Source organism: Cynocephalus volans, chromosome 14 (genome assembly GCF_027409185.1).
Source record: "Cynocephalus volans isolate mCynVol1 chromosome 14, mCynVol1.pri, whole genome shotgun sequence".
Taxonomy (NCBI): domain Eukaryota; kingdom Metazoa; phylum Chordata; class Mammalia; order Dermoptera; family Cynocephalidae; genus Cynocephalus; species Cynocephalus volans.
The window spans coordinates 34,487,639-34,514,785 of NC_084473.1; the positions used below are offsets into that span (position 1 = coordinate 34,487,639).

At 42.2% G+C, this 27,147-nt stretch overlaps 1 protein-coding gene across 5 annotated transcripts in view; it reads left to right on the forward strand.

Moving 5' to 3' along the window:
* The window catches only part of CRIM1 (cysteine rich transmembrane BMP regulator 1), a 183,577-nt gene that overhangs the window by 79,993 nt on the left and 76,437 nt on the right, over positions 1-27,147 (forward strand). For all 5 annotated transcript variants that reach the window (XM_063078184.1, XM_063078185.1, XM_063078186.1 and 2 more), the window contains 2 exons: positions 206-326; positions 21,758-21,879. In XM_063078184.1, the coding sequence (XP_062934254.1) occupies positions 206-326; positions 21,758-21,879 (243 nt within the window). The remainder of the gene's footprint in view (positions 1-205; positions 327-21,757; positions 21,880-27,147) is intronic.

The window sequence follows — 27,147 nt, forward strand, 5'->3', positions numbered from 1 at the left end:
TCCCCACCTCGTTCCTTGCACAGAAACTGTGGGACATATTGCCATTCTCTGACATTGACAGAAATAAAAATGCCAGCCCTAGGACTGGGTTCCTGGGAAGCAAGGAAACTTTGGAAATTTGGCAAGAGCTCGTATTTCATTTTGGAACACCAAAATGCAAGTAGATATAACAGTAAATGGTGCCTCTCTGTTTGCCCCCTTTCAGTTTTCAGCGTGGACTGCAGCACTGTGGAATGCCCCTCTGTTCAGCAGGCCGTGTGTCCCCTGGATAGCTACGAAACTCAAGTCAGACTCACCGCAGATGGCTGCTGTACTCTGCCAACAAGGTTGGTTTATTGTTAGATTGTCAAGTTTTCTCCTCTGTCTTGTATGTTAACATCATCCTAGGTACAGTGTCAGGCATGCAGTTTGTCTTCCCATGGGAAACCTAATGCTTTCCTGTTTCTCTGAGAAATCACTGAACTGTTACTATTCCTTGGTATTTACATATGTCTTTCCTCGGATCAGAGCCAGATGTCAGCAGGTTAAGTCATTCATCCTTATAGACTCTTTCTTTAGGGGTACTTGTGCACTCCTGAGGGCCGGGAGCTGCACGGGCAAATGTGCCCCTCCATAGGTAGACAAGGAGGCAGGCAACGAGGCCTCTGTCAGTAGTGGGTATGTCGTCTGATCCTCTGCAGTGAATCTCGTAGGTGCTTAAACAGTGCAAGGGAACGTGCTCAACACAAGGAAACAACGCATGCTTCACGGAACTGCTCCCCAGGGACCTTGACATTTGGAATCACACATCTACCCAGACCCATTTCTTGCTGAGGCACAGAGGAGTCTAATTCTTATAATGCTTTCTACAGTAACAAACACATCTCTCTTTGGCTTGATGGGGGAAAAATTTGCTGTCATTTTAATCCTAGTAGCAGGACATCCACTTCTCCCTACAGAATGAGGCTTTCTTGAGAACATGAGTGTCTCCGGGTCCTGTCCTTGACAGCCTACAAAGCACCACCGTAGAGCTGGCCCTTAGTACTGTGCTCTGGGGAAGACTGTGCTTGGAAATGTGAGGTTTGCAGTCTGCTTCCCCCTTGTGATACCCACCCCTCTTCTCTGCCATAACCTCCCCTCCATCTTTCATAGGCCACTAGGTCATCTTTATGACAAAGGCATCGCATTTCTTTCAACTTATGTTCTACACTTAATATCAAGAGTCAAAACTGTCTTATTTAACTCTGACTCTGACTTCTCCTCAGGCCTAGTCCCAGTGCCAGGCACTTACATCTAGGTTTGTTGCATGAGTAGTTGTGGTTACACAAATGGTTTGATAAGGTAGGAATATATGTAGTCCATGGTTAAGGTAAGTATCCCTTATTTTTCTGTAATTAGAGAAGACATCCGGAGTTTGTTCTGATAAAAACTTTCTTCTTGTTTTCTCTCTCAAAATATGTTACATCTTTGGTGTCTCCTTGTCTTTATCCTGTCAAAAACATAGGATTCTCTCAGACATATTCTTTATCCTGTATCATAATATGGATACAAAGATTTTTGTGAAGATAACATAGTAACCATGGTACAGCAACCTTCTGTGACATGAGAATGTGATAATTTATGTGAAGATGCTTGGAAAGGGTGGAATATTGTGCCAACATAAGGTATTACTAATCAGTAAAGGAGATAAATGGAGCATTACTAACAGTAACAGATGTCCCTTCAAGGTCTCCATGAAGAGCAAGGCGGTACATTATATTGGAGAACCCAATTAATCAAAGCTAAGCCAGTTGTTAACTAAGAAGCCCTTTCGTGAAGAAAAGGGACAATTCTCGATTCACTATTATGTATGTAATATAGCACCATCTGTATGTAGGAGGCACTCTAGGGGGACAAAATGGTAGAAGCTACAGGAAGATATATTTAATCTTAGTTTAATAAAAACACTTTCTCACAACTAGTGATGTTCACTAATGAATCTAGCTGCTTCCTGAGGCAGACTTAGCTCCCTGGGGCTGGATGGATTTCTTTCCATCTGGATGGCCACCTGCCAGGAATGCTTAGAAGAAATGTTACATTGGAGAGTTGGTTGGACTAGATGCCTTCCTTCTTATCCCCAAGCTTCTGGGAGTCTTGTAAACATAAACCTGAAGATGGTTATCACTGTATTGACATAACTTTGACTTTGGCGTTCAAAACTGAAGAATTGTCAGAGTTCATTGTGCCTCAAGTGAAGACATTGAAAACATGGAGAAGGAAGTCATTCAAAATCCCACTGTGAATTATTTGCAGAGAAGGGCTAGGTTCTCACAGCTCTTTAGTTTCCTGTATTTTAGATAGTCAGTGACCCATACTCGTCCCCTGCCCTTCTCCACACACATCCTGTGTTCCCACCTTAGCAGGACCGCCTCCACCCGCGCCCCGCCCCCCAAGCCCTCTCATGCTCTTCTGTGCTCTCTCAACTGTGCATGTGCAGTTGCCTCTTCCCCTTCTCCGTGCACCTGCACCTTCTCCCCCTTTCAGGACTGCACTGCCTTCTTTCTGAAGTGTTTTCAGTCTTCCACCCCTCAGAATGACTTAGGTGTCCCTCTCTGCTCCCTTTTCATAATGCACTGAAATCATGGATTTTTTTTTTGGTCAGTCTCTCCTATTCTGTGTGGTTCTCGAGGAAAGAGAGTATTTTGTAGCCTTTACTACCTATATGCCATATGTCAACCTACATTTATTGATGGATGAATGAACAAGTGGGTGAACAAATGAATGAACAAACCAATAGGCCCACTCTAAGCCAGGATGATTTATTTGTTGAAGAAGAGGAAAAGAATGAATATTTTATTTTTAGTTTCTTGTCCTCTTCCTGCCATTGGGTGGTAAATCACTCCTTGTCTCATTTGCAAACCTTGCACTTTTCCCCCAGCCCCTTTCTTTTAAGGTCCAGTACTCCTGAATACTGTAGAAACCCTCCGTTGCAAATGTTGCGCCCACCTCTCCCAGCACAGGATGCATTTCTCTCTCCGTTCCACCTTTTCTAATACTCCTCATCCTGCAGGACTTCAATTAAATTCCATTTTTATCCATCAGGTCTTTCTGCTTCAACCAACACCTATCCCACCTTCTGGGAACTCCCAATATATCCTTTTCCATGCTGTCCATTAATCATATACTTCCAAGCTTTTTCCATTGTTATTTTACTGTTATATGCATAAAGTCTTGTCTCATCAACAAAGGATGAGACAAGATGTTTCTAGATCCTTTAGATGTTTCTAAAGAATGTTTCTAGAGGTTGGGAATTCTTTTCTTTTCCTCTGTGTAGGCACTAATACTGAAAGAGTCAGTAAATACAGAATGTGCTCAGTCTGTGACTTAGCTCTGTTCAGCCTAGTTTTGCATTTTAAGCAGGTTCCCACTTATTAAGGAGGATGATAGGTCATACTTTGATAAGAGAATAAAAACCCAAACAATTATGTGAAAATTAAAATAAAAAGAAGAAAGCCTAACTTGTAGTAATAGTGGTAGTATTCTACAAGAAAAAAACTACCTATCTTTATTTTTGTGCTAGCTATGTCATTGTGTTCTTTTAAAGAGCATGATTTTTAGGCATAAAGAAGAGCATTATAGACTGTGTAAGTCCTATTATGATTATTTGACCTTTACCAGCATGTTTATAAAAAGTACTGTTAACAACCAAGAGCCGTTTGAGAGGAAAGCTGATTATGTGGAGAATTCAGGAGAGGAAGCCCTTTACATTTAGGACAGAGTACAGTCAAATATCTGACTTTAGCTGCAGATGTACCTTTGGAGAAAGTAACAACCCCTTTTTTAAGGATTTATTATACTTTCATAGACTGGAAAAGGAGTTTGTGGCTTCTCCCCTCTCATCTGTAAGAATAAATCTCTCCCTCCTTCATTCCCATTCAAATGGAATTGCCATTCCCAGTCAGACTGTTTCACCCATTCAGCCCCTAACTGCCCTGTTTCTGTGTGAGCCCTTGCTCAGTGTGTGAGCTTTCTCTTGAGTGGTATGTTTTTAGTCCTTTCCTTCCTTCATTCATTCATCAAACATGAATTGAGTTCTTACAAGTGACACACCCTGCTCTCTAGAGGTTCTTGTCATGCATGTGTATTTCTTTCCACTTCTATTCCTGACAAGTACTGTTTTTCCCACCTACCGCTGGCCTTTCTAAGTGTAAGTTTTTCCTTCTTTCCTTGACATATCTCTGCTTTTTCTTAATGGCCCATCCTTCATTCTTGGAAATTTTGTGTCTATTCTCCTGAACTCCATCCTGTTTAGACTTAATTCTTACGTGTGACATAATTAGCTTTTAATCATTATTAGTTCTTCCTTCCCTCAACCTTGTTTAGATTTTTAGACATCTTATCATTTATTTTCATCCTTTTTTTCTTCTGTTGTCACAGGGACATGATGTGAATTATATGGCAGCTCATTATAACTTTCAGGAGATGGTGGAGAGGGATGAGAATTAGTGGATCTGGGCCTGATACTGGACTTAAACACTGCCCAGTAACAAAAAGGAAAAATGGGGCTATCTGTGCGGTTCATGATACTTTATGGTCTTTGCAAGTCCCTTTGTATGTGTCTGCATAAATGCTGCCATGCATAAGGGAAATTTATAACAGAGAAAATCATAAGTCAGGTACATTAATGCAAACGTTGTTTCTGCAGGGAAGGATAAACAAGAAGGTCCTTAAGGTGTAGGTAACAATAGCAATCAGCTTAAATGTGTAATGGGCCTTGCTGTTCGCAAAGCATTTTCACTTGTGGTGTTCTTATTTTATCATCACTCTAACTTCATGAGGAATTTATAGATATGAAAATGTAGGTTGAGAGAATAAGCAACTGGTGCAGAATCACAAATGTTCCTTAGTACAAGGGACAGAACAGGTCCAAGTCTTCAGCCCAGGTTCTTTGATTAAAAACCTGGTGCTTTTTCCACTGCAGTTTTTTTGGTAACAATGTTTTGTTGTTTCTAAGTCCAGGAGATATAGCAATGAATATGATTTTATATCAACATATTTGTTTATATCAGCATAGTATACATTAACAAAACACACATTAAAGTTATTCATTGCTGTGTAACAAGCTACCCCCAAAAGCAGTTGAAAACAGCAACAATTTATTATTTCTCTTGATTCTGTGTGTTGATTGGGCAGGACTTCTATAGTCAGCTAGCAGGTCGTCTGGGGCTGGATGTTACTCACATGTCTGGGGATTCAGCTGGGATGGCTGGAAGGACTTCTCTCCCCATAGGGTCTTTCATTCTGGGCTTCTTCATATGATGGCAGAAGTGAGAGAGGAAGTAGCACAGCCTTTAGAGACCAAGACTTGGAAGTCACACGTCACTTCTACCACATTCTGTTGGTCAAAGCAAGTCACAGGATGAGCCCTTATTCAAAAAGTGGGAAAATAGATTCCACCTCTTGATGGGAGAAACTGTAAAGAATTTGTGGCCATTTTTAATCCACCATAATAGACATTTAACCAAAACAGATACCCTTTAGATTTCATTTTCTGATTGCAAAAAGTCAGTGGAGTGCTGCGGATATGTGACCCTTTTTCAAAGACTAGTGTTCTTCTGGCCCTGGGGCTCCAGGTCCTTGGGTGTAATTCAGCAACCTTACAGATAAGCCTCCTGTCCTTCAGCTGCTGCCTTTTTCTTTCCCTCTTCACTTGCCAGTTGACAGTTCCCCCAGGAGTAGACACATGATCTGAGAGTCTCTGAGCACCACCTCAGCTTTAAGCATCATTTTGCCAACCATTAGTTTTAACTCCTCTCCTTAAGTGATGTGTGACTACCTAGTTAAACTAGGTTTTCTCTCATCACACAACAGGGATTGCTTTTGTTGGATGCCAGAAGATCTGTCTGATGAAACCAGCTCAATTTTTAAAACTGCAAAAACTTTCAAAGATGTTGCAGAGAAATTCTCTGTAGTGGTTGATCTTGCATGAGAGAAATGGATCCACTACATGTGGTTGGAGGGTGGATCCAGCCTGGGCTGTACGTCTGTGAGTCTGCGTTCTCCTGTCAGCAAGCCAAGACCTCAGCCCAACTGGGCTATTCTCAAGAAGAGAGTTCCTAGATCACAATGTTTTCTCTACACTCGTCACTCTTTGCTATCTCTAATATATGTTCCTGATTTTACAGTCTTATGTTTTTGTTAAGAAGATGAATGAACTTAATATGTTATTGACTGGCAGTCAGTCTAAATTTATTCAAATAAGATTTGTCCCAGGGCTGGCCCGTGGCTCCCTTAGGAGAGAATGGTGCTGATAACACCGAGGCTAAGGGTCCAGATCCCTATATAGGGATGGCCAGTTAGCTCACTTGGGAGAGCCTGGTGCTGACAACACCGAGTCAAGGGTTAAGATCCCCTTACCAGTCATCTTTAAAAAAAAAAAAAAAAAGATTTGCCCCAAACTTTTTGTTCTGAAACATTATTATCAATTTCTGTCCATAAATATGCCCTTCTTAAAAGGTATTGAGAAAAGTTTAATCCAGTTATTTTGAGGTAGAGATAAATTGTCATTATTTATAATGTTCAGAAAGTTAAAATTGGGTTTCTTCTGAGTTGTGTCTACCCCAGAAAGCCTGGTTCCCAGGCTCCCTCCTGGCTCCTGCCTCTCTCTGACCAAAGGGCTTGATTCTCCTCCAGAACCTACATCCGGAATGTTCATATCTCTTGCTTTCGGAGACACTATACCAAAAGTCCTATTTTATTTTTAAATCAAGGTTTAGAAGGCCCCCCCTTTTGGTTTTTCTTAGTTCTAAGGTAATTAAAATTTTGGACTATGTTAGCTGAAATGTTGACTAATATGTGACTTCTGTTTTCATCAAAAAATTTAATAAAATATATTGAGCACATGAGATTCTTCTGCAGTTCTACTAGAAATGTTGACAAGCCTGAACCATAGAGCCCATCCCAGGAGGCAGATTGTACTGTTCTCCCATTTGTAGATGCAGCATTGTGAGGCTGGAAAGGTCCTGCCTAGTGAGCAGTGGCAGAGGCTGGCTGTGTGAGCACAAATCTCCGAGTTGCACTGTCCCCCTGTGGCCCTGAGCTCAGTCACCACCAGCCCTTTCCCAGCCCCACCTCTCAGGAGACCACTTAGAAGTGCCCTGCACTTGGCTTTGTCACTATAGTCTGTAAGCAGATGCATACCTGTGAGTAAACCATTCCAGTAGCTAAAGAACAATCCTCTACACATCACCTAGTGCTGTTTGGAGAGAGCACAATCCGGATGTTAACAGTGCTGCAATCCAGACCCACTTCTTGTGAATTTGAACAAGGCTCTCATGTTATCTGGGTCTGTTTTCTTTTCTGAGAAAGAAGGAGGGGAGGAGGGATTAGATGATCTCAAAAGTAACTTCTACCTCTGAATTCTTTCACTTTCCCAAAGGCTTTAGAAAGAAAGGATCCCAAGCTGCTGGGGATAGGAGACTTCTGGGAAAGAAAGGGGAAGGAATATTTTAGAAAATCCCAGGACTCATGAGATGATGGGACAGGTACATAGTTTTTGCATAGTGATAGGAAAGGGAGAGAGTTCAAGGGAAGCCATGAAATAATTATAGTTTTATGGGGTTTTTTTTCTCACTTTCTTAAGAAAAACAAACTTAGAAAAGGCAAATGAAATAAGCCTCCTAGTAGACTAATGATTTAAGCCATAATAATCAGAACTGGTTGGACTGTGAAAGCTGAGTGATAATCCAGTAAACTAGATTGCCTGTTTGGTCAATGGCTAGCTGAATATTGCTAGTAACATTTTTTTTTTTTTTAATCTATAAATAGATAGTCCTGCATAGCTGGAGCAGGGAATATCTGGCTAAAGGCTGAACCCACAGATAAGGATTTACCCTATTAGACGGCTTTCTAATAGGATGTGGCTATCTCTGCCTGTCAGCTGGCCTTAGTGTGTGTGTTGGGGGGAGGGTGACGTGTGCTGGTTTCTTGTGCCCCCACACCTGGGCAAACTGCATCAGCCATGCATGGCTGTTTACTGGCTCCAGGACCCGTAGTTCCACTTGTTTCTCCCAGTCTCTTGCTGCATCACTGTCCCCGAGGGTCTTAGTGTTCGTCTTCCCTGTCTCTCTGTCTTCATCCAGCTCCTCTATAGTCTTATTACCTTCTTCTGCATTTCACACTTAATTAATCTCACACATGCACGCACACAATTCATGGAGTTGTTTTAAGTTCTCTCCTCCTGACTTTATGATTGTGTCTCTTAAAATAAAAGATCTGCTAAATTAAGTCCCTTTTTTTTTCTCGTTTGGGCCTTCATTCTATTTCTCTCCTACAGGACATTGACCTTAGAAGACAATTTCCCACTCATATTCTGTCATATCACAACAGCTCCAAACACTGTAACTCCAGGAAGGGAAATAAGATGAAAGGAAGGATGATAATCCCATTGTGTCTGAAAGATATGTCAAATATACAGCCCAAGACCAGAAGGAAGGTCATGAATTTCCTTTACTTTCACTCTAACATCCAGATATTTGCACTCAGCTGCTTCAGTTCGAAAATCAAGGATACTTAGTTTCTATTCCTCAATCCTGGTTTCTTTGTGCTCTCAAGAAAATTTATCTTGTCTGTGCTGTGTTGCATTATGATAAATACAGTCTTAGCAAATTGCTAGCACACTGTTTCTTTTGAACAGATATAGTTATTTAGAAAAGGAGCTTTCTGGGGTTTCAGAATTCACAGCCTGGAATTGACTCATACCGGATGAGGCCAGCCGAATGGAATCTTTGGCAGGTTATCCCTTCGCTTCAGAAGCACTTGAGTTAAATCAGAATTAATCTAACCACATAGCTGAAGTGGTGAAAACAAGGTACAGATTGGAAAAATGCTCAAATCTTTTTACACAGTTAAATAATTATTCATCAAAGACCTCGTGGAAGACAGAGAATACAGGACTTGGTGTGGGGAGTGGTGATGAATAAAATATTGCTTAGGTTTTCAGGATCTCAGCACCTTATAAATGTCACCAGTGCCATTTTCAGAAAGTTCCAGATCTTGGGAAGGTGGAAGGAAACACACATGTTTAATTAAATGGAGAATAATCTGCCTTCAAGAAAAGAATCAATTAATAGATTGACTTTTACCAAATAATGAAAACTGAATTTAAGAAAAGGTTTTACAGTAATAAGCCAGCTTTGAATCCAGACTAAGAATTCGAGGACTTCGAAAAGTACATAAACATACAGAACAACAGATGATAGTATTTTTTTCTCTCTCCCTATTTGCCTGTAGTTTTAAATCTCGAATTGTACAATTCCCTTCCTGCTGAGAACTCTGGATTTCCTTATCTTATCCCTCTGCTCCATATCATCTCCCCACTTCTGAGCAATAAAGTCTGAGTAAAAATATCAAGAGTCCTTCAGCATGCTGTTTGCTAAAGTCCTTATACTTGGAGCTTGAGCTTTCCAGAATTATTCAGTTAACTCTTATCTCCGCTCGCCCCAGCCCATCATTCTGCTGTTTGAAGCCTTTAGGAAGGTGTTGGGGGTGGGAGTGGGAGGATCACACAGGGATCAGGGACTGTCAACACAGGGCACATCATCCCAACCAGACAAATATGTCAAAGCCAGAAACTTCCCAAGGATGGCTTGGAACTGTCAGGTTCATGTTCAAAACTCTGGGAGCACTTTTTTCTCTTCTTTGAGGCAGTGTTAAGTTCTTTAGATCATCAGATAATATTTGTGATAGACCCATATACTTTTTAACATTGTGCTAGGTAATCATGTCGTAATTAAGTTGTTTGTATCATGCCTACTCAAGATAACCAGTGGAAATTGTCCCTGAATATGCATTTTCAAAAGGACTTTATCAAATTAAGAGCCTTATGATAAATTATCATGTCCATCTGTTCCAAGATATTGTCTCAAACAAGATGGCACTGAATAACAATTTTTGGTTGTTTTGTTAAGATCAGTCTGTTGTTAGACAGTTTCTCTAATTCAGTTCGTTTTTTGGTTGTTCCTTTAATTTTGATAATTTCTCCAGCTGCGTTCTGGGGATAAATTAAATAATACAATATATAAAATATGCATTAGCATAGCGCAGATTTGAAACATTCCTGACTCTTGACATGCTATCGTGGTAGCATTCTCTCTGTTTTTAAACACATGCAGGAAAAATTTGGAAGTATATTTGAAGCTCTTCTTTCTCAACTAAGAAAAGAACATCTATTCTGTTGCCCTCTGTCACGGTAATTTTTGGCCCAAAAAAGCAAGTCAACTCATGACTAAAAAAGCCAGAGTCTATATTAAACTCTGATGTTTTTAAAACAAAATAATTGTAGGAATTCCATGTTATGATTGGACCTATCCCCAGATTGAAGAAAATATGCTTTCCTAGAAGTAAAGTCCTTGCCCACTGGAGATGAACTATCTTCCTAATAGAGTGTTTGATTTGTCAATAATTTACTTCAGATGTGTAAGCCCTGCACTTCCTGTACTAGGGCCATATGCCTTTTGTGTCTTACCCTGAATTTGACCCAGTATCTAGTCTTATTTTATATTTGTTCTAGTCCTGAAAACAAGCAAGGCTGTCACTCAGCAGCTTGCAGTTTGGTCTGAGTGGTTGTGGACAGCAGCAGACACTGAATCCATAGCCCTCTGACTCAGACTAAAAGAAAGTAACTTAACTGGATTTCATACAATTTCCAATGACATTTGAAAGCAGAATCCACAACATAGATAATACTGGACCTCAGAGGGCTTTATCCATCTACCCTCATATAGTCATCGTGACACAGGCAACCGGAAGAACAGCTCTGGACAGTTCTATGAAAATGCTTTGTGAAGTTGTTTTCATAGCTGATAAGCAAATCTAAAATGTCAAAATCTCACCTTTTCTGGAAATACCAAAAGCAACCCAAAATTTCATAAGATGCATTTTACTCTTCATTTGGACCTTTAACATTGGATGTAAGTGATAGGGCTCCTCATCGTGGTAGTTGACACAGTTTGCAGAGGGTTTGGGGTTCTGTTTTCCTGGTAGTTATTAAACTATTTAATTGGAACCCTGGAGGTGGAGACAGCTGGTTTCTGTTGGATTTGCTCGGTTAGTCTGTTGTGAATGTATCACACAGACAAGTGTATTGTAAATTATCGTTTCATGACTGTGCTTTGTTTGAAAAGGAAAGACATTGCATATCATGGCTCTTGTGATAATATGATCAAGTATTTTGATTTCCACAGCTAGCTTTGAGGAGTCTTATGATACTTCCTAGGACATTAGATTGTGTACTCTTTGGTGGCAAGGACCCGTTTGTATATTTCTCTTCCATCACTGCCTAGCACAGGTAAATAATAAATGCTTTTAACTAAAGTACATAGATGGTTTGTGGCAAGTCTTAGCATCAAAACCCCATAGTGTTCCTGGTTTATTCAGGGAACAAATATTTTGAGTGTTTGTCATGTGCCAGGCACTGGGCTAACTGGCAAGAATAAGATGTAGTCACTGATGTCAAGGAGCATACAGTCTAGAGAGAAGGTAAACATGTATAAGTCATTGTAGTTTAGAGTGTTATGTGCTTTAGGAGGTGGAAGTGTGCCAAAAAACAAGCTCACAGAGCAGAGACACTCATTCCGATTTGGAAAACTATCAGATTTGACTTTTGAGCTGAGTCTTTAAGAATGAGTCAGAGTTCACCAGATGCAGAAAGAGGAAAGGGCATTCTAGGCTATTGTAGTCATTGATTTTTGAACTTTTAATGTATCTTGCAGCTTAAAACATTAGCCTAATCCCACCTATCTTTATGATTCAAGAAAAATGGAATTCATGATGATGTCGGGTTTTTCCTCAGATAACCACCCCCATTGGAAGACTACGTCACTTGTGTAAGATGTTTTATTACTTTCCTACTGATTACAAGTAAAGATCTTCTTCGTATGGTATGCAGGGCCCCATCTTACCCAGCCCTGGCCTACCTCTCTGGACACGTCTCCTGCCATGCCCCCAGTAATATCCCCCAGTCCTCACCACAGCACATAATATGCTTCTGGTGGTCTGAACCATTTGCTCCAGACTAAACACACTGTATTCTTTCTTGCCTCTGTAAATTTAGTAGGCTCTTTCCTCTACCTGGAATGCCTTCCCTCTATCCCCACTCCCCCACACTTGATGGACACTTTACAATCTGTGCACACACACACACACACACACACACACACACAGCATCAGCTGTTTATCTTCATGCCTCTAGACAGAGAAAACATCGTGGAAGAAGTGATTCTTAGGGAAGAATGGAGCTCTGATAGGCACGATGACGTACTTCAGTGTTGACGATGTAGAATAGCCACTGCCAGGAGTGTGCTCTTCTCCAGCAGCCCTCGTAAGCTTGGGTATCAGCACAGAAGAAGTAAATGGGTTGAATCGTAATTTGCAATTGGCAGCCTTGGGTCTGCATTTGATCCCAAGACATGTTTTCTTTGATGTGCCCTTTTTTTGCCATTTTCAGTCACCAACATTTAAAAACTGGCATGCTTCACATAAAAATCTTGAACAAATGGAAGGTACGGTGACCTTGAGTTTACATTACTGCATGGCATGAGTGGTGATGCCCTCGCAGAGGTCACAAACCCTCCTGAGGTGTCTACAGCCCCTCTCTACTCTTTTAGGGTCCCTGCCTGACTCTTGTAGACATTCAGGTTTGCCATCTCTGGGTTTAAATAACTTGGAGTTGGGGTTGAGGGACCACATATAGAAGGAGGATAAAGAGGCAGGAAATTTAAAGGTGTTAGGAAGATGGTAGTTCAGGTGCAATGTGATGAGGTTGGGCTGTTAAACAGGTGCAGTCGGGAGGAGTCTTGGGCCAGAGAGGAAAGAGGCAGATCTGGGGAGCAGACGTCTCGGTGAGGCTGAAGGGTCAGTGTGATGAGAGCAGGAACAGGGAGAACTGGAAGGACTGGCCATTGCATTCAGCTAGTAGGATGGGTGACTTCAGAGCTGTGGCCCTATGAGTGAGTCTCTGAAGTGGAGGGGGCAGCAAGGGTCACTGGATTCCAAAAGGTCAGTGAAACCATGCTTTGTCCACATAGATCCCGAAGCCTCCCAAATTATAGTCATATAAAGGAGCTAACAGGTGTTGAGTACCTCTGGGTTCCAGGCACTATCCTAGGTGCTTTTCATATATCACTTTATTTAATCCACATAGCTATTATATGACATCTGGGCACTCTAATCATCCCCATTTTACAGATGGTACAGTTGAGGCTTAGAGACATTACCTAACTAACCCAAGATCCCATAGCTCCTAAGTGGCCAGAACTGGAACCTAGGACTGCCTGATGCCAAAGTGCACTCTCTAAACCTCAACCCCTGAGGAACTGGGTAGGAGACAAAGGCACAGGAAGGGAGGGTTTGTGTGAGAGATGAAAACAACCTCATGGTAGGAGCCCATGGCCAACATGGAAAACATTGACCTCCCTTCTGTCCCAGGTGAAGTAGCAAGTGTGGGGGAATTCACAGTCTTACTGGAGACTGCTGCAAGGAAGTAGGGTCTTCAAGGGATAGCCAGATGAGTGTTAGAGACAGACTTGAATGGCGCATTTTGTGATGGTGTTCAGATGATAAGAGAGTTTGCAGAGGCAAGGTTGGGGAAAGCAGGGAGAACCATTGGAAGAGAGGTTGGCACAGAGGGGTGAATCCCTGGGAGCAGAGCAGTACTCTGCGGGGAAGTGCATTCTCTGGAGGATGAGAGACAATACAATCTTGCACTTTACACTGATGACAGGATGAGAGGCTGGGACAAGAGGCAGCCCACATGGATCTGAGTGGATGCATGCTTACAGTCATCTGTTGCAGTGCCAGCTCAGACCTCGTGGAACTCTGGAGGCCTAAAGGGGTGTTAGCAGCCCAGGCAGTGCAGGCTTTTCTCAGGTTTTCAAGTAGGAGGTCAGCCCAGATGTGTTTTGTTCTTCATGTGCTCCAGAGAGGGGATTGAATAGTCTGCATCCCACTGTGTTCCATTTGTGATCGTATGTCCTACACCTCTCTAACTAAACTCCCCATACTGAGGGCCAAGCCCCTGGGTATCCCCCAGCCTGCATGTATGCACTCAGTAAATAGTTATGAAATAATTACATGTTCGTGAACAAGCTGATTCTATGTTCCCAAGCATCCATTTCAAATGTAGGTGGAGGTTCCAGGCTCTGAAGTGGGAATAACTTATGTTGCTGTATTAGAACTTACTCTCCACGTCCAAGCCCAGTCCTCCTCCTTTCCAGAGTAGCATGTTGCCAATTTCCCTTCTTTCTTGCTTTTCCTAACTGACCCTCCATTCATCTCTCACTGCCATCCCATCTTACTGTCCAAGGCCATCCTGCCAGCCGTGAAAGCCAGTGCCAGTGTCCTCCCCAAGACCTAAGGAAGTGAAGGCAGTAAGCCTTCCATTCCTGGTACTGGTCCACTCTCAATATTCGATAAGGGATTGTTGTGCCGAGTGGTTTCGTATGCCTGCCAGATCCCAGCTCCACCATTTCAGCAGGGCACGGGCCCCCGGGATCAGTTTCAGCTGCAGTCTGTGCGTCTGGTCCCCTGCTGCCAGGATCACCGCCCTTCGGAACTGTCCTAACACTCCACTTCAGCTGATCACATCAAGTGGTAATTTGTGGAAGGTGCTGTTGCTTTCTCCTCATCACAGCGCCTTACTGGGAAGCATGGTTCGAGCAAATTTTATAATCCTTACAGGAACCATGTGCACTTACAACTTCTGTTTTTCTACCATTTATACCAGTTTTCTGTCAGCGTAGCACCTTAAGTATCCTGAGCCACATGCCTGCCTTGAGGAGGGAGCCAGCATCTGTGTCCCTTCAGCAAGGAAGAGCAGAGCTATAATGACCACTTCATCAAGGGCTTACAGCAGGCTTTAGTGTCATTGCTAATGCTAGGACATGCAAAGGAGTATTTTACCTAATTGTCTGCATTTCTACCTTCCCTACATGGGAGCACATCTTTTCATTCATCCCTAACCCCTCCCCAAAAAACTGGGGACTGATGTTCCTGTTATCTCTGAAGGGAGATGGTGAAGAATGTGCAGTCTCCAGTTGTGCAGGTGACAACTCCCTGTGAAACGGGGAGATGGCCAGGGAAGGCAGTGGTCCTCAGAGCTGGGCCCTGCTTGCGGTGGCTGACACCCACATTTCAGTGCCCAGGTGGCGGGGACGCAAGGCCGTCGTGCAGTAGTTAGCTTGAGAAGGGGGAGAAAGGGTGCAGGAGGATTAGTTATTTGGAGAGTGGTAAATCTCTTCAGGTGAGACAGGAGGAAAATTGTGAGCCTCGGGAACTTCCGCAGAGAGGAGTGCTGCTTCCCATGAGGACAGCTGCACCCTTGGGCAGGAAACCTTTTTCTTTTTGGATTCTTTATTTGCAGTTGTTGTTTTTGTTTTTGTTTTGTTTTTTTTCTTAATTTATATATTCCTAGAAAGAAGTAAGAAATTTAATCAGTAGAGAGAGAGTACATCGAATTTAATTAAAGTTGAAGCTACTTTTTATAGAATAAAACTGAGTTTTATGTGTCATAGTTTCCATTCCTCACAGTTATTTCATTAATACACTTCTTGGAATCCTAGTAGTACAAGCACAGTATCCTTTTAATTCCTCTTTTATCCTTGTTTCCTGAAGGAGAGCCCTCCCTCCCACCTGCAAATAGTAGTTTTTTGATTTATAGGCAGTGATGTCTCCCCTTCAGAAGGGCTCAAGGGCTCAGTTCAGATGTGGAATAAATCCAGTATTGGCAGGAGTCTTTTCCAGAGGGCCTCTCTGACTTGTTTTCCTCCAGTGTATGGGCAAAGGTAAGAGTCTTCCTGGGGAAGATGAGGAGTCTAATGGTTTGCAGCTTCCAAATCCCCTCCTCTGCAGAAGGAGCTTATTGCAGGGGAATGTTAGAATAACCCCAGCTCTGCATGGCACCCACTGCAGGGGCAAATTTCAGGGGCACATCTGTTCTTTGCTGAAATGGCTATGGGAGTGTCCGAGAGGACTCTTGTCCCTTCAGTCTTCTCTAGCAACCCCCATAACGGAGCATCCTTTAAAGTTTCTCTAGTCATTCGAGCAAAACAAACTATTGCTTCTTCAGCTTAGTTATACAGCGTCTAATACAAGCCTAGTGATATGGAGCATCTAGCACATTGTTTCTCCTCCAGCATCGCTGAGAGTCTTCTTTAGTAGGGAAAAAATATATAGATATATAATTATTATACCACTCCTCCCCCCAAAGAAAAACAAAAAGTCACTAAGAAAGCGTCCGGGAAAAGGCCCCATCTTGAGATGGGCCTGAAGGTTGAGGTGCCTGGAGAGGAGGAAGAGAAGGAGGTGAGCGTGGGGTGAGAGCTGATGTGCTCCAAGGACAAGGTGCAGGCACGTGGCAGGCAGTGGGAGGAGATGAGCCGGGATCGGCTCATGGCAGTGATGAAGATGGGAATGGAGATGATGGAATCGCAGGTTTTTATAGCTAAAAGAACGTTTATTATGATCCAGCTGTCTCACTTTAAGGATGAGGATAATTATACATTTATAAAGTCTGGTTTTATAATTTCACACGTTTTTTCTGGTGAATTGATGGTATTAGATAAATAAATAAATAAAGGTGTTCTTTTCTTCCCTTGTGGTGTCTCTCACTCCTAAGCAATGGTATTCAGGCAGGAATGATCTTTTTAAATGATCGAGAGCAAGTACTAATAATCGTCATTCTCATTAAAATGTTAAAATGAGTTGCACTTGATTATTTCCAGTGGAAAGTGCAAATTAAACTGTGGTGACCCAGATCCTGCACATCTAGGCATGAGGTCCTCAGAAAGTGGCTCCCAGATTCCCTCCAGGGGCATCTCCTGGAGAGCTTATTATACAGGCAGATTCCAGAGCTCCTGCCCAAACCTGGAGAAAAATAATCCTCAGGTGTGGTACCCTGGAATCTGCATTTTAAATGAATTCCATACTCTTTCCATCCACATGCTTATTTTGGAAAACACTGCATCTGTAAGCTCTTAGTCTAAAATTTATAAAAATATAAAAACAATGCATGCTCTAACTTCTGACTTAAGAGCCAGGAAAAAAAAATGCTTACTCCAGATTATTGTTTGGATGGCTTATCATTCATTTTTATCATTTATAAGACAAATAAGGCAGCCCCCTGCACTAGAGGAATTCACAGGAGAAACGGTATGATTTTGATTTAGTATGATGAACAAGTACACTTGGAGAGTCAGGTACCCCTGTGTACTGTTGAAGGTCAGAGGAGGGAAAATTAATCCTGGCTGTTTTTTGACTAGAGAAGGCCTTGTAGGGTGAGTAGTCTTAAGGGCTCTGGGGAGTTTGCCAGAGGCAAAGGAGAGGCAGGGATTTGAGGCTGGGTGGGCATATGAGCTGTGACATGAAGCGATAAGGGGCGGGCTGGGGGAGGATTCAGTGAATGGCTGTAGGGAAACGAAAAGGGAAGTAGAGGCCAGATTTGCGAGCACCTTTGTAAGCTGTGCCCAGGAGCTAGGACTCTGGCCTCTGGCCTGCCTGGAATTGTGTGTGTAGTCCAGGAAGCAAAGGAATAGAAGGGGGAGCATAAGTATGCACTTGCCACCTTCCAGCCCACAGAGCCGGCCAGTGTGGACCTCCTATGGAGGGGAGTGCCCTCTAGGGGCGTAGATGATTTCTGAGTGCTGTTTATCATTGTCCTCGGGCGCTCAGATGCCCACTAAGCTGAATGAATCCATTACCTACTCAAGCAAAAAAAAAAAAAGATAGCTTAGCCAAGTCCCACCTGGCTGCAGCTGTGATTACATTATGCAAAAATTTATTAATGTGGTGCCTTGATTGATCATTATCTTAATACTGATGATAACGTTAGAGGCTTGTTTTTTTCTGGCAAATTGCAAATACAGGTTGCTTCTTGTTTGAAGTTAAAAAGCCCTTAGCCCACATATTGTATGATTCCATTTATGTGAACTGTCCTGGATAGGCAAGTCTTTAGAGACAGAACATAAATTAGTGGTTGCCAGGGGCTTGGGGAGTGGGTGGGGATGGGGAGTGACTGCTAATGGGTACAGGGTTTCTTTTTGAGGTGATGAAAATGTACTGAAATTAGGTACCAGTGATAGTTGCACAATCCTGTAAATATAAAACAACTGAATTACTCATTTTAAAAGGGCGGATGTTACTGTATGTGAATCATATCTCAGTAAAGCTGTTTTGTTCTGTTTTAAAGCCCTTAGCACTTCTGCTCAAGGTGCTGTGCAAATAGTCTGCCTAGAGTGGCCTTTTCGAGTTCACCATCTAGAAATCTCAGTGCTCTGGTTCTCACTTTCTTTTACGTTTTTGTTTCTTTAGTTGATATTATCCCTCTTTTTTTCATATCTAGTTCTGTTCCATTTAAGAAATACTTATACAGTGATTGTACATAATAGGTACAAAAAAAGCTTGTGCTAAGAGGAGTCTTCAGGTCACCATGAAACAGAGTGAGAGAAGGGCTGTGAGAAAAGCGTGGAGTTTGGGGCTTGCAAGGTGGAGCTGGTCTCTGAGGTTGGCCAAGAAAGACAGGGGACAAGGGGGCTGGATGAGGAGAGCACAGGAGCAGTAAGGCAAGCAGTGCAGAGATGGCCACATGGCCTTGTATGGAGAGTAGAGTGTGCCGGCAGCATGAGGACATGCAGGGAAGGTGGGCTTGGAAGAAGGGCGTGTGCACTGTAGAGTGATGAATGCTCGGCTGAGAAATCAATGAACAAAGTGAGAAGCAGCTCAAGATTTTTGTCTATGAAAGTCTAGGAACTGAGCCTCAGGGTGGGGGTGGAATGGGGTGGGAGAGGGAGAGACAGGTGAGGGGACATCAGATGAGAGCTGGAAATCGGGGGAAAGTGGTCAGGACAAGGTATAGTTTGCATGCTTCAGTCGTTCTGTAATTCAGCATCTCCTTTTCATACTCGGTAGAAGAGAAACTAGTCTCTTCTAGGGGAAAACACAGACAGCAGGAAACCCTGTGTAATTTCAGGCCAGTGGATTAAGCTGTGTGCCCCACTAGTGTCATCTATAAAAGAGAAGAATACCTACCTGCAGTGTAAATAAACCAGAGAGTCTAGAACAGTCTTACTAAAGAATTTTTTTAAACTACATTGTGCTCACATAATTTGTAGATATAATACATTTTCTGAGCAAATATGACTAAACGTGGACATATCTGTCAAAAGATAACTCATGTGGGTTCTATTACATTGAACAATATGGAATTGTATTGGACCATTTTCGACCTGCAAAACTGGCAGTTTCACAAGGTTTCAACCTGATGATGACTGCCTGAGAGGTATCCGACATGAAGGCAGACATTTATTTTTTGTGTTCCTTCATTAAGGTGCTAATATTAGGCTCAGAGGAAGCTGTGAGAAGTCAAAAGATGGCAACAGATAAGGAGGCCTTGCGAGGGAGAAGCTGACAGGAGGACAGGAGCCGGGAGCGCGCCAGCTAGGGAGATCTAGGGAATCGAGATCCTGGGATCTTTAATGTCGTTCTGGGTTTAGAGGTAAAAATTCAGCATAAAGAGTTTTCCTTTCCTAAGTGGGTTAATAGGCAGCTGTGTGGCGTTTCAGATCTGCAACATGCTGGAGACGACCTGTATGGTCTCTAAGAAAACAACAGAGATATTTAAATGTTGAGAAACAGGTCAAACAGAAAAGGGGGGGGAGACTAAGGGTAGACTTAGTCATGGTTTTCACTGTGGTGTGATTTCTAACAGCCTAGCAGAGTAAGTGCATGCACATACGTGTTCAGTAAAGGTTGCTGAAGTTTTGAAGGACAACATCTAAAGAGGTGTTTTTTTGGTTCGTTGTATGCTCTTCGGTGTTTAAATTAGAATGACTCCTGACAGCACATCAGTAAGCAAGAATGTGAATACTCAAAGATGTGTAAGGAAAGGTTAGTCCGCTCTTCTTGTAGGATGCTTCCAGTGTAATTACATCTAGATTTGGGGATCAGGGTGTGGCCTCTCAGTACTCTAGCCCCATTCATCTGTAAACGCTAAAGAGTTTAAGTGGTACAGAATGTCAGGTGCAGTAAATGTAAACAATATAGTGTCACCATAATATTACACTGATATGATTATGTATTTAAAACTGCAGTGGCTAGGCACATAAGCATGAAAGAGTACGGGATAACCTTCCCAGGCACTAAAAACCCAGCTCACATGAACTCAGCCCTAGAAGGTGATTGTCCTGCAGAAATACAGACCATGAATTGAGAAAAATAAAGGCAAATCTTTATTTTAAACCATAGGTAGAAGTACCAGTGAAGCAAAACCTTAACTATCCAACATAACACCCTCTTCTCCCAAGAATCCAACGTAACCGTCACCTTCCATGAAAAAAATCCTGAAAGGGCCTGCCTTGGGGTGAGAGTGGGACGTCATTCACACCTTTCAAGTGGCTTTAATGGTCTTTGGTGCAAATTTTAAATTAAACTTATTTCTTTTCTAGTCCCACAGTTAACTCTAAATGTAACTAAATCTCTGGGCCTGATTATTGACGTACTTGTGGACTACAAGCATATTTTAATTTATTAACGATCCAAAGAACAATAGGAGAACAAACCAATCACTTAACTAAGATGGAAAAGAAACAGAATTAATGAATGTGTTAATAGTTCTTCCCTGCTGGGAATATTCCCTCCCCTGATCTTGACCACTACTGTACATAAATACCTACACATTTCCTGCCAGGGTGTCTTTTTTTAGGATGCCTTCCTTTTACTCCTGTCAACCTGGGAACTCTCTTCATCATCCTCTGCACCCTCTGACCCATGCTTCTGTCCCCAGGGGAGTCCCAGTACAGAAGTCTAGCTGCTCCTTATGTTACATTTACATGCTGACACCCAGCTGCCCTGTGCTTCTCATTTCCTGCCTCCTGTTGCACTGTAGCAGATACCACGTTTCATCTGCTCTTATTTTACCTGCCCATTTTTCCAGGTTGCTATGTTGAGGCAGGTTTCTCAGAAGAATTGAAGTGAAGGGTGAGAACCAGCACAGCTGGCTTGCAGTTCATGGAAAACCCCATCCACACACATAGAGAGAAACGCACATAGGGTAGCTGAAAAGACCCTCAAAATTAAGACTTTCAGCTTCCAAGAGAGCTGTCACAAAGTCCACTCACTAAAGTGCATGCCCTCTGTTTATAAAGAGCTCCTCAGCCTTCAGTATATTTCTTGTATCGTACACAATTATAAATTAAATGTTGCTCAAGATGAGAGTGCTACTACAGACAATCACACTGACAAGAAAAGACTGACAAGCTAATAACTTAAACATTGAAAGAAGAGTCAGGAAAATCTCTGCAAAACACCTAAACATCAATAGCAACAAAGCAGCAGCATGGGGCCATTTAACCCAGGAGCTCATTCTGTGTTAGACATGCGAGTTTCATTGATTTACAGAGTAGTATAATATGTGCATATATGGATGGTCCTGAATCATCCAGAAAATGTTTGTGATGCTCAGTACCAGTCTGGTTAAGTAAGAAATGAGGTAATACATTTTAGAAATATTTCTGTCAAAATGGTTTAAGTTAAAAATTGGGTTATACATACAGGAGATGAGCCTTAGCTAGTTGGAAAGCAAGTTATGTTAGAATCCTCCCCCTTTCCATTTCCCAGTGACACCAGATAAATGAGGCAGCATCATGTAGACCAGGTACTGGCCACAGCCACTGCCACTTTGTTTGTGGTCTCCCGACTTCTATGTTGTTGTTTATTCATGGGGTTTTCCTTCCCTTTTCTTTGGTTTCAGATGCGAGTGTCTCTCTGGCTTATGTGGTTTCCCCGTGTGTGAGGTGGGATCCACTCCCCGCATAGTCTCTCGTGGAGATGGGACACCTGGAAAGTGCTGTGATGTCTTTGAATGTGTTAATGGTACGTGGAGTTTCTCTTGTTCTCGGAGAGTGTACATTTGTGTAGGAGGAGGAGGGAGGGTTCAACGTAGCTGCTTCTGCCTTTTACAAAGCAGGGAATCTACTCAGGGACTGGCTGAAATTTACTCAGAAAAAAGCTTTGCTTAAAATCCTACCATTCAGTAAAGAGTGTCAGGACAGGAATCATCATTCCATCTGTTAGGAAGAGAATTTTGGAAATTGAATAGCAGATTGCATATAGTTGTCAAAGTCTGCTGTGTTTCAGAATTTCAGAAATGTGGGGAGTTCAGGAAAAGGATCCTGGAGCCTGTCATATTCCTCCTGTGTCACCCATTGCTGTCAAGAGGGAATTGGACTCAAACTGCATAGGAGCTACCACAATTTGGAACAGAAAAGACATTGTTCATCTAGTTTAGTGTTTTCCTCCTTGGAGAGAACATCTTTGACCAGTGGTTGGATGTTGGGATTGGCATACTTTAGCTTGACCCTTGTGGCCCAGAAAAAGGATTCTTTGGTCACAAGCTACCTTCAAACAAAATCAACCTCTTCCTTTCACCTTTCGTGAGAAAGTTTGGTGTTTGGTGAGGTGGTGATTATTGAATTTAGATGCTGGAAGGGAGGAGAACCTAAAACATCTCCTCTACCAGAATTTTTAGGAAAAAAAAAAAAAGAATAAAACTCAAACAAGTGAGATGTCAATAATTGCACAGAGCATTATCTAGTCAATGCCTGCACACCACAGGAAGGTGGAGATGGACTTAATAAGTACAACAAAATTACCCGTGCAGAAACATCCATACTAACTGCTGCCTGTGAGAATTCAGACTTCAGAAGGTTTCCTGCCCTCTTCCTGAGCTCCCCTTCCCCACAAGAAAAGGTCACATTAACATTGAATCCTATTTGACTCCGTTCTGTGGTTTTTAATCCAGTGGCCACATGTTTCGTTTTGCTTTGCTCTGAAGAAACACGTACAGTATGGCTTTGTGGTTAAGAGAGAGCACAAGCTAGAATCAAATGACCTCAGTTTGAAAAATCTGTTCCTCCACTTACTGGCTGTGCAACTTTGAGGAATTTTCTTGGTCTCCCTGGGCCTCACTTCCCACAACTGTGAAATGGAGTGAATAACAGTAAATTGAATGAGGTGAATTACATTTGAAGCAATTGGAACTGTGCCTCAAGTACAGACAGTCTTAGTATTCCGTGTGCCCACCTCCCATCCACATCCAGACTGTGTTCTGGGCATTGAGGTCGGGGGTGGAGATGGGAAGGTTGAGCTTCCTGACTCACAGACCTTATAAATACAGGCATGCGGGGAGGAGTGCAGAGAAAGGTCCCCGTACACAAATCCCTTCTCAGTGCTTCTCCCTGTTATCATCCAGCCAGTGGTAATATTAGCTAAACACCTGTGAATGGCCAAGCAGACCTTTTTTCTCTGGCACCGCTGCAATTTAATTTATTGTAGATAGTCTGTGAATACATAACTCATTCCATTTGAGACAGAAGTAGTCACTCCTTACCCTGGGCTCCCAGCATCTGGGATATGCTTCCTTCCAGTAACTCAGCATTCTGCAAACACTTACTCTCATGTGTGTCTGTTATTCTAGAATGGACTGCCAAACGACAGGAGTCAATCACATTCATCCTTGTGTCTGTGGATATTACCATATTATCTGCCTGACAGCGGGCACCTAGAGTTTGTTGAGTGAGTAGGGGAGTGGTCTGTTTCAGATTTTCTTAGTTCCCTCTAGAGGTGGCTGTTAAATACCAGCCCACAGAAGGGCTACTTCATGGGCATCCTCCATCTTTTACTGCCCTGCACTTTGCTCATAAGTCACTTGTTCCCTGGAATATTCCCTGCAGTAATAAAGCTTGCGTTGTTTCTTCTGCGTGAGGAACTAACATGCCTTTCTTCTTTCCTTGCTTCTTGGTTCTGGAAACCCATGTGTCATGCCTTTCCTATCTGGATATTGACTCTGCATCTCATTCCATTCTGATGTGCCTCAGATAGCGCATAGCTACGACCCTGCCTCAGCAGCATTGAGATAGTCTTTAGGCCTGCCCCTGTTTATAACCGCTTTTTCGGTACCCTGACTTCAGGAATAGGATTTGCCATCTGCCGTGAGAAAATGTTGAGACAACAAAACAGCCATTGTGTTTCTGGTGGTTGCCTCTTCCTGCCACAATAAACTTGTTGGGTGATCTTTGCTTTATTTCTTGTCCTGCTATAGTGTCTCTATATCAGTCATTCCATCATGGAGGAGACTAGAAACTATAATACTATGAAGAATCATAATCCGACAGAATATTTTTAAGGACATTCTGTCTCACAGTCTGAATCTTACTTCTTTTGACATATATATACACACACACATTCATAGGTGAGTGTGGGTATATATATAAATATAAATATTTACCACCCAATCCCAGAAAAATCTTGCCATTGTCATAAAGTTGCCATTAGAAGATATTACATATCAAAGATTCATTATCATCACATAGGAAAGCAGAGGTCTGTTATCTGTGTTTGTGTGTATGTGCGTATGCTTGCTTATCCACAGAGGATTTGAGGCAACTTTACAGTGAGAACAGATTCAATAACATAGTGGTAAAATATTAATGAGAGAGAAAAAAAAAAAAATATTAATGAGAAAAGAGAATCACAGCCATAGAGTTGTAAGGAAAAGTTGAAAGTGAAATCAAGTAGAAAGCTCCCACAGGTATGCAAGCCGTAGTGTCCACGTAGTGACCAAAGTTAAACTCAGGTCAGGCCCCCTGCTTCCTGGCCATCAAAGTGAAAAAGGAGATGGGGTCAGATACACAATTCTTATTATCAGAAGAAGAAAAAAGCCTGTTGGACAGGGCAACTTCCTCTCTAGTGGAGATTTCTCGCATGAAATTTAAAAAGAAGCACTGGGCTGGCCAGTTAGCTCAGTCGGTTAGAGTACAGCCTTATAACACCACAGTCATGGGTTCAGGTCCCCATACCAGTCAACCACAAAAAGAAAGAAAGAAAGAAGTGCTGGATGATGAAGTCGATCAAGTGCTTAATTGCGTTAAATGCAAAAGCAGGTTTCCTGTGACTGTGATTCTCAATGAAAAGCAAAAACAAAATATTAAAATGCAACTCAGTGAAAGCAGTTCTAGGAGATGATATGGACCCAGCTGGACCCTAGGTGCCTGGAGTATCAACTCTCAATCTGAGAACTCCCCAGCATGTCAGAATAGATCCAAAGACCCTGGTTCAGGAGACAGTGGGGTGCATGTTAACAGAACTCACCCTACATGTAGACAGAGAGGCGGCATGGTAGTGCTCAGTTCCTATGCTGCCATCCAGATGATCCATATCCTTATGTTATTTTGTAAGATCAGCATTAAAATGAAAACATAAAATTTAAAAATATTCACACAGAACTCAAGAGCTCCTGAGTTTTGAAAACACTAGCCTAGATGAATAGATGGAGCGAACATCCTTCATAAATATTTCTTCTCTTTGCAGTTTGGTTTGGTTTTGGTGGAAGGATGGGAGAATTGCAAACCGAATTCTGACAGTTTGTGACTGCATTCTCTGACAAGGGCCAAAAGTAGGACTTCTAAGGTGTTGGTTGAATGAAAACACTGTTGTTTAGAAACCAAAGGAACGGGTGATATGACTGAGTTCCTTTTATGAAACTTAGAAGTCATCAAAATCATCACCTAGAAGTATGACCTCCAAAGCAGTGGTGGAATGATCCTACACCTCCTTCAGGAAACAGTTCTACATCCACTCTGGCCACAAACAAGTGTGTTATCAGCAATCGGCTAGAGCTGAGTGATGGCCTCTGGCTTTGGACGGGCATGCGTTTGCCGTGTTGTCACAGTATCCTCTCTTGGCTTTACATGGCCCACCTCTCTCATTCCTGAAGGCATTAGGGTTTGAAATCCCAGGCACAGAATGTAGAAGTGATCATTTGGTTGCTTTCATGTGATCAGTTGTCCAACGTATTTGACAAACATCTATATAAAATAGAATATCTTGGTTTGAATGTCATAGCCAATAATTGACTCTTCCAACATGACTTAATTTTAAAATGTTCCCCAGGTAAGTGAATGAATTAGTTTCTGGTATTTAATTATTGGATATAAACGTTTCAAAACTAATAAAAATATTTTTAGCCTTACAATATTTAATACTGAGCCATTCATTATGGAAGTATAGTTAGCAGGGCCAGGTATATATTGAGGCTAGTCCACATTCACAGCTGTAAGAACATGTCATCAGTATAAAAGAGGAATAATATCCTCCTCTTCCCAGGGGTGCCAAGAGTGGTGGATGGATGGGGCAGGAGCATCACTTGTGTGCAGTAGGACTAGCGAAAAGCAATTTCATGTGTTTCAAAGTAAGTTCAGATGAAGGGGACCAGATGCGACTTAGCTTGTGTTGTTAGCCTGTTTTTGTGCCATTCAACATTTTTTCTGTTAGAACACTGTCTCTGCAGCAGTCTGATTCTTTCAGCAGAATTAAATTGTAGATTTTAAATGAGCACTCATAACTAGGAGTCTTCATTAAGGTCATGCTGCCCACCAAGTAATTAGTTCCTGTTTTATTCAGACATATATAAAAAGTTAATAAAAATTGGAAACAATCTTATGTTGGCCCTAACTGAATTTTCTCTCTGACATTAATATATACCACGGATCATTGACAGGAGAGCCATACCCACAATTGGCTTGCTCCTCATGTAAAATTTTGGACTAGAAAATCCAGACCTGCAGTCTGTTAAAAAAAAAAAACTAGTGCAAAAACCATCTATACAGAACCCACTGTTTGTATAGCAGTTATGCTCAGTAATGTTTCTAGGGGCATAATGTCTACTGATACAGGAATGGAGAGAATCTGGCACTTTGAGAGAAATATTCCATCCACTGTGTATTTATTGAGCACCTCTTGTGTTCCCAGGGCCTTATCAAACTAATTTTGAGTGGTACAATCTTCTGCAATCCTTTATAAGTACTGTCTCCTTTCCTTTATCCTGAACTAGTATCTGCTTGTCACAGCACACACTGTCCCATTCCCTCCCCCCCCCCGCCCCCATAGAAAAGTGTTTTGGTTCTTTGTTGTTGTTGTCGTCTTACTTCAGGTACTTGGCAGCCTGTGTACCCTGTCTTTGTGATCATATCAGTTTGCTCTTGACTTGAGATGTTGTCAGATGGTTCCTCTCTATCAAACGTTTATCTCTCTTTTGGCTTCTGATGCCTCTCCACTTGCTTCCTATACAGCTTATCCCCCAGG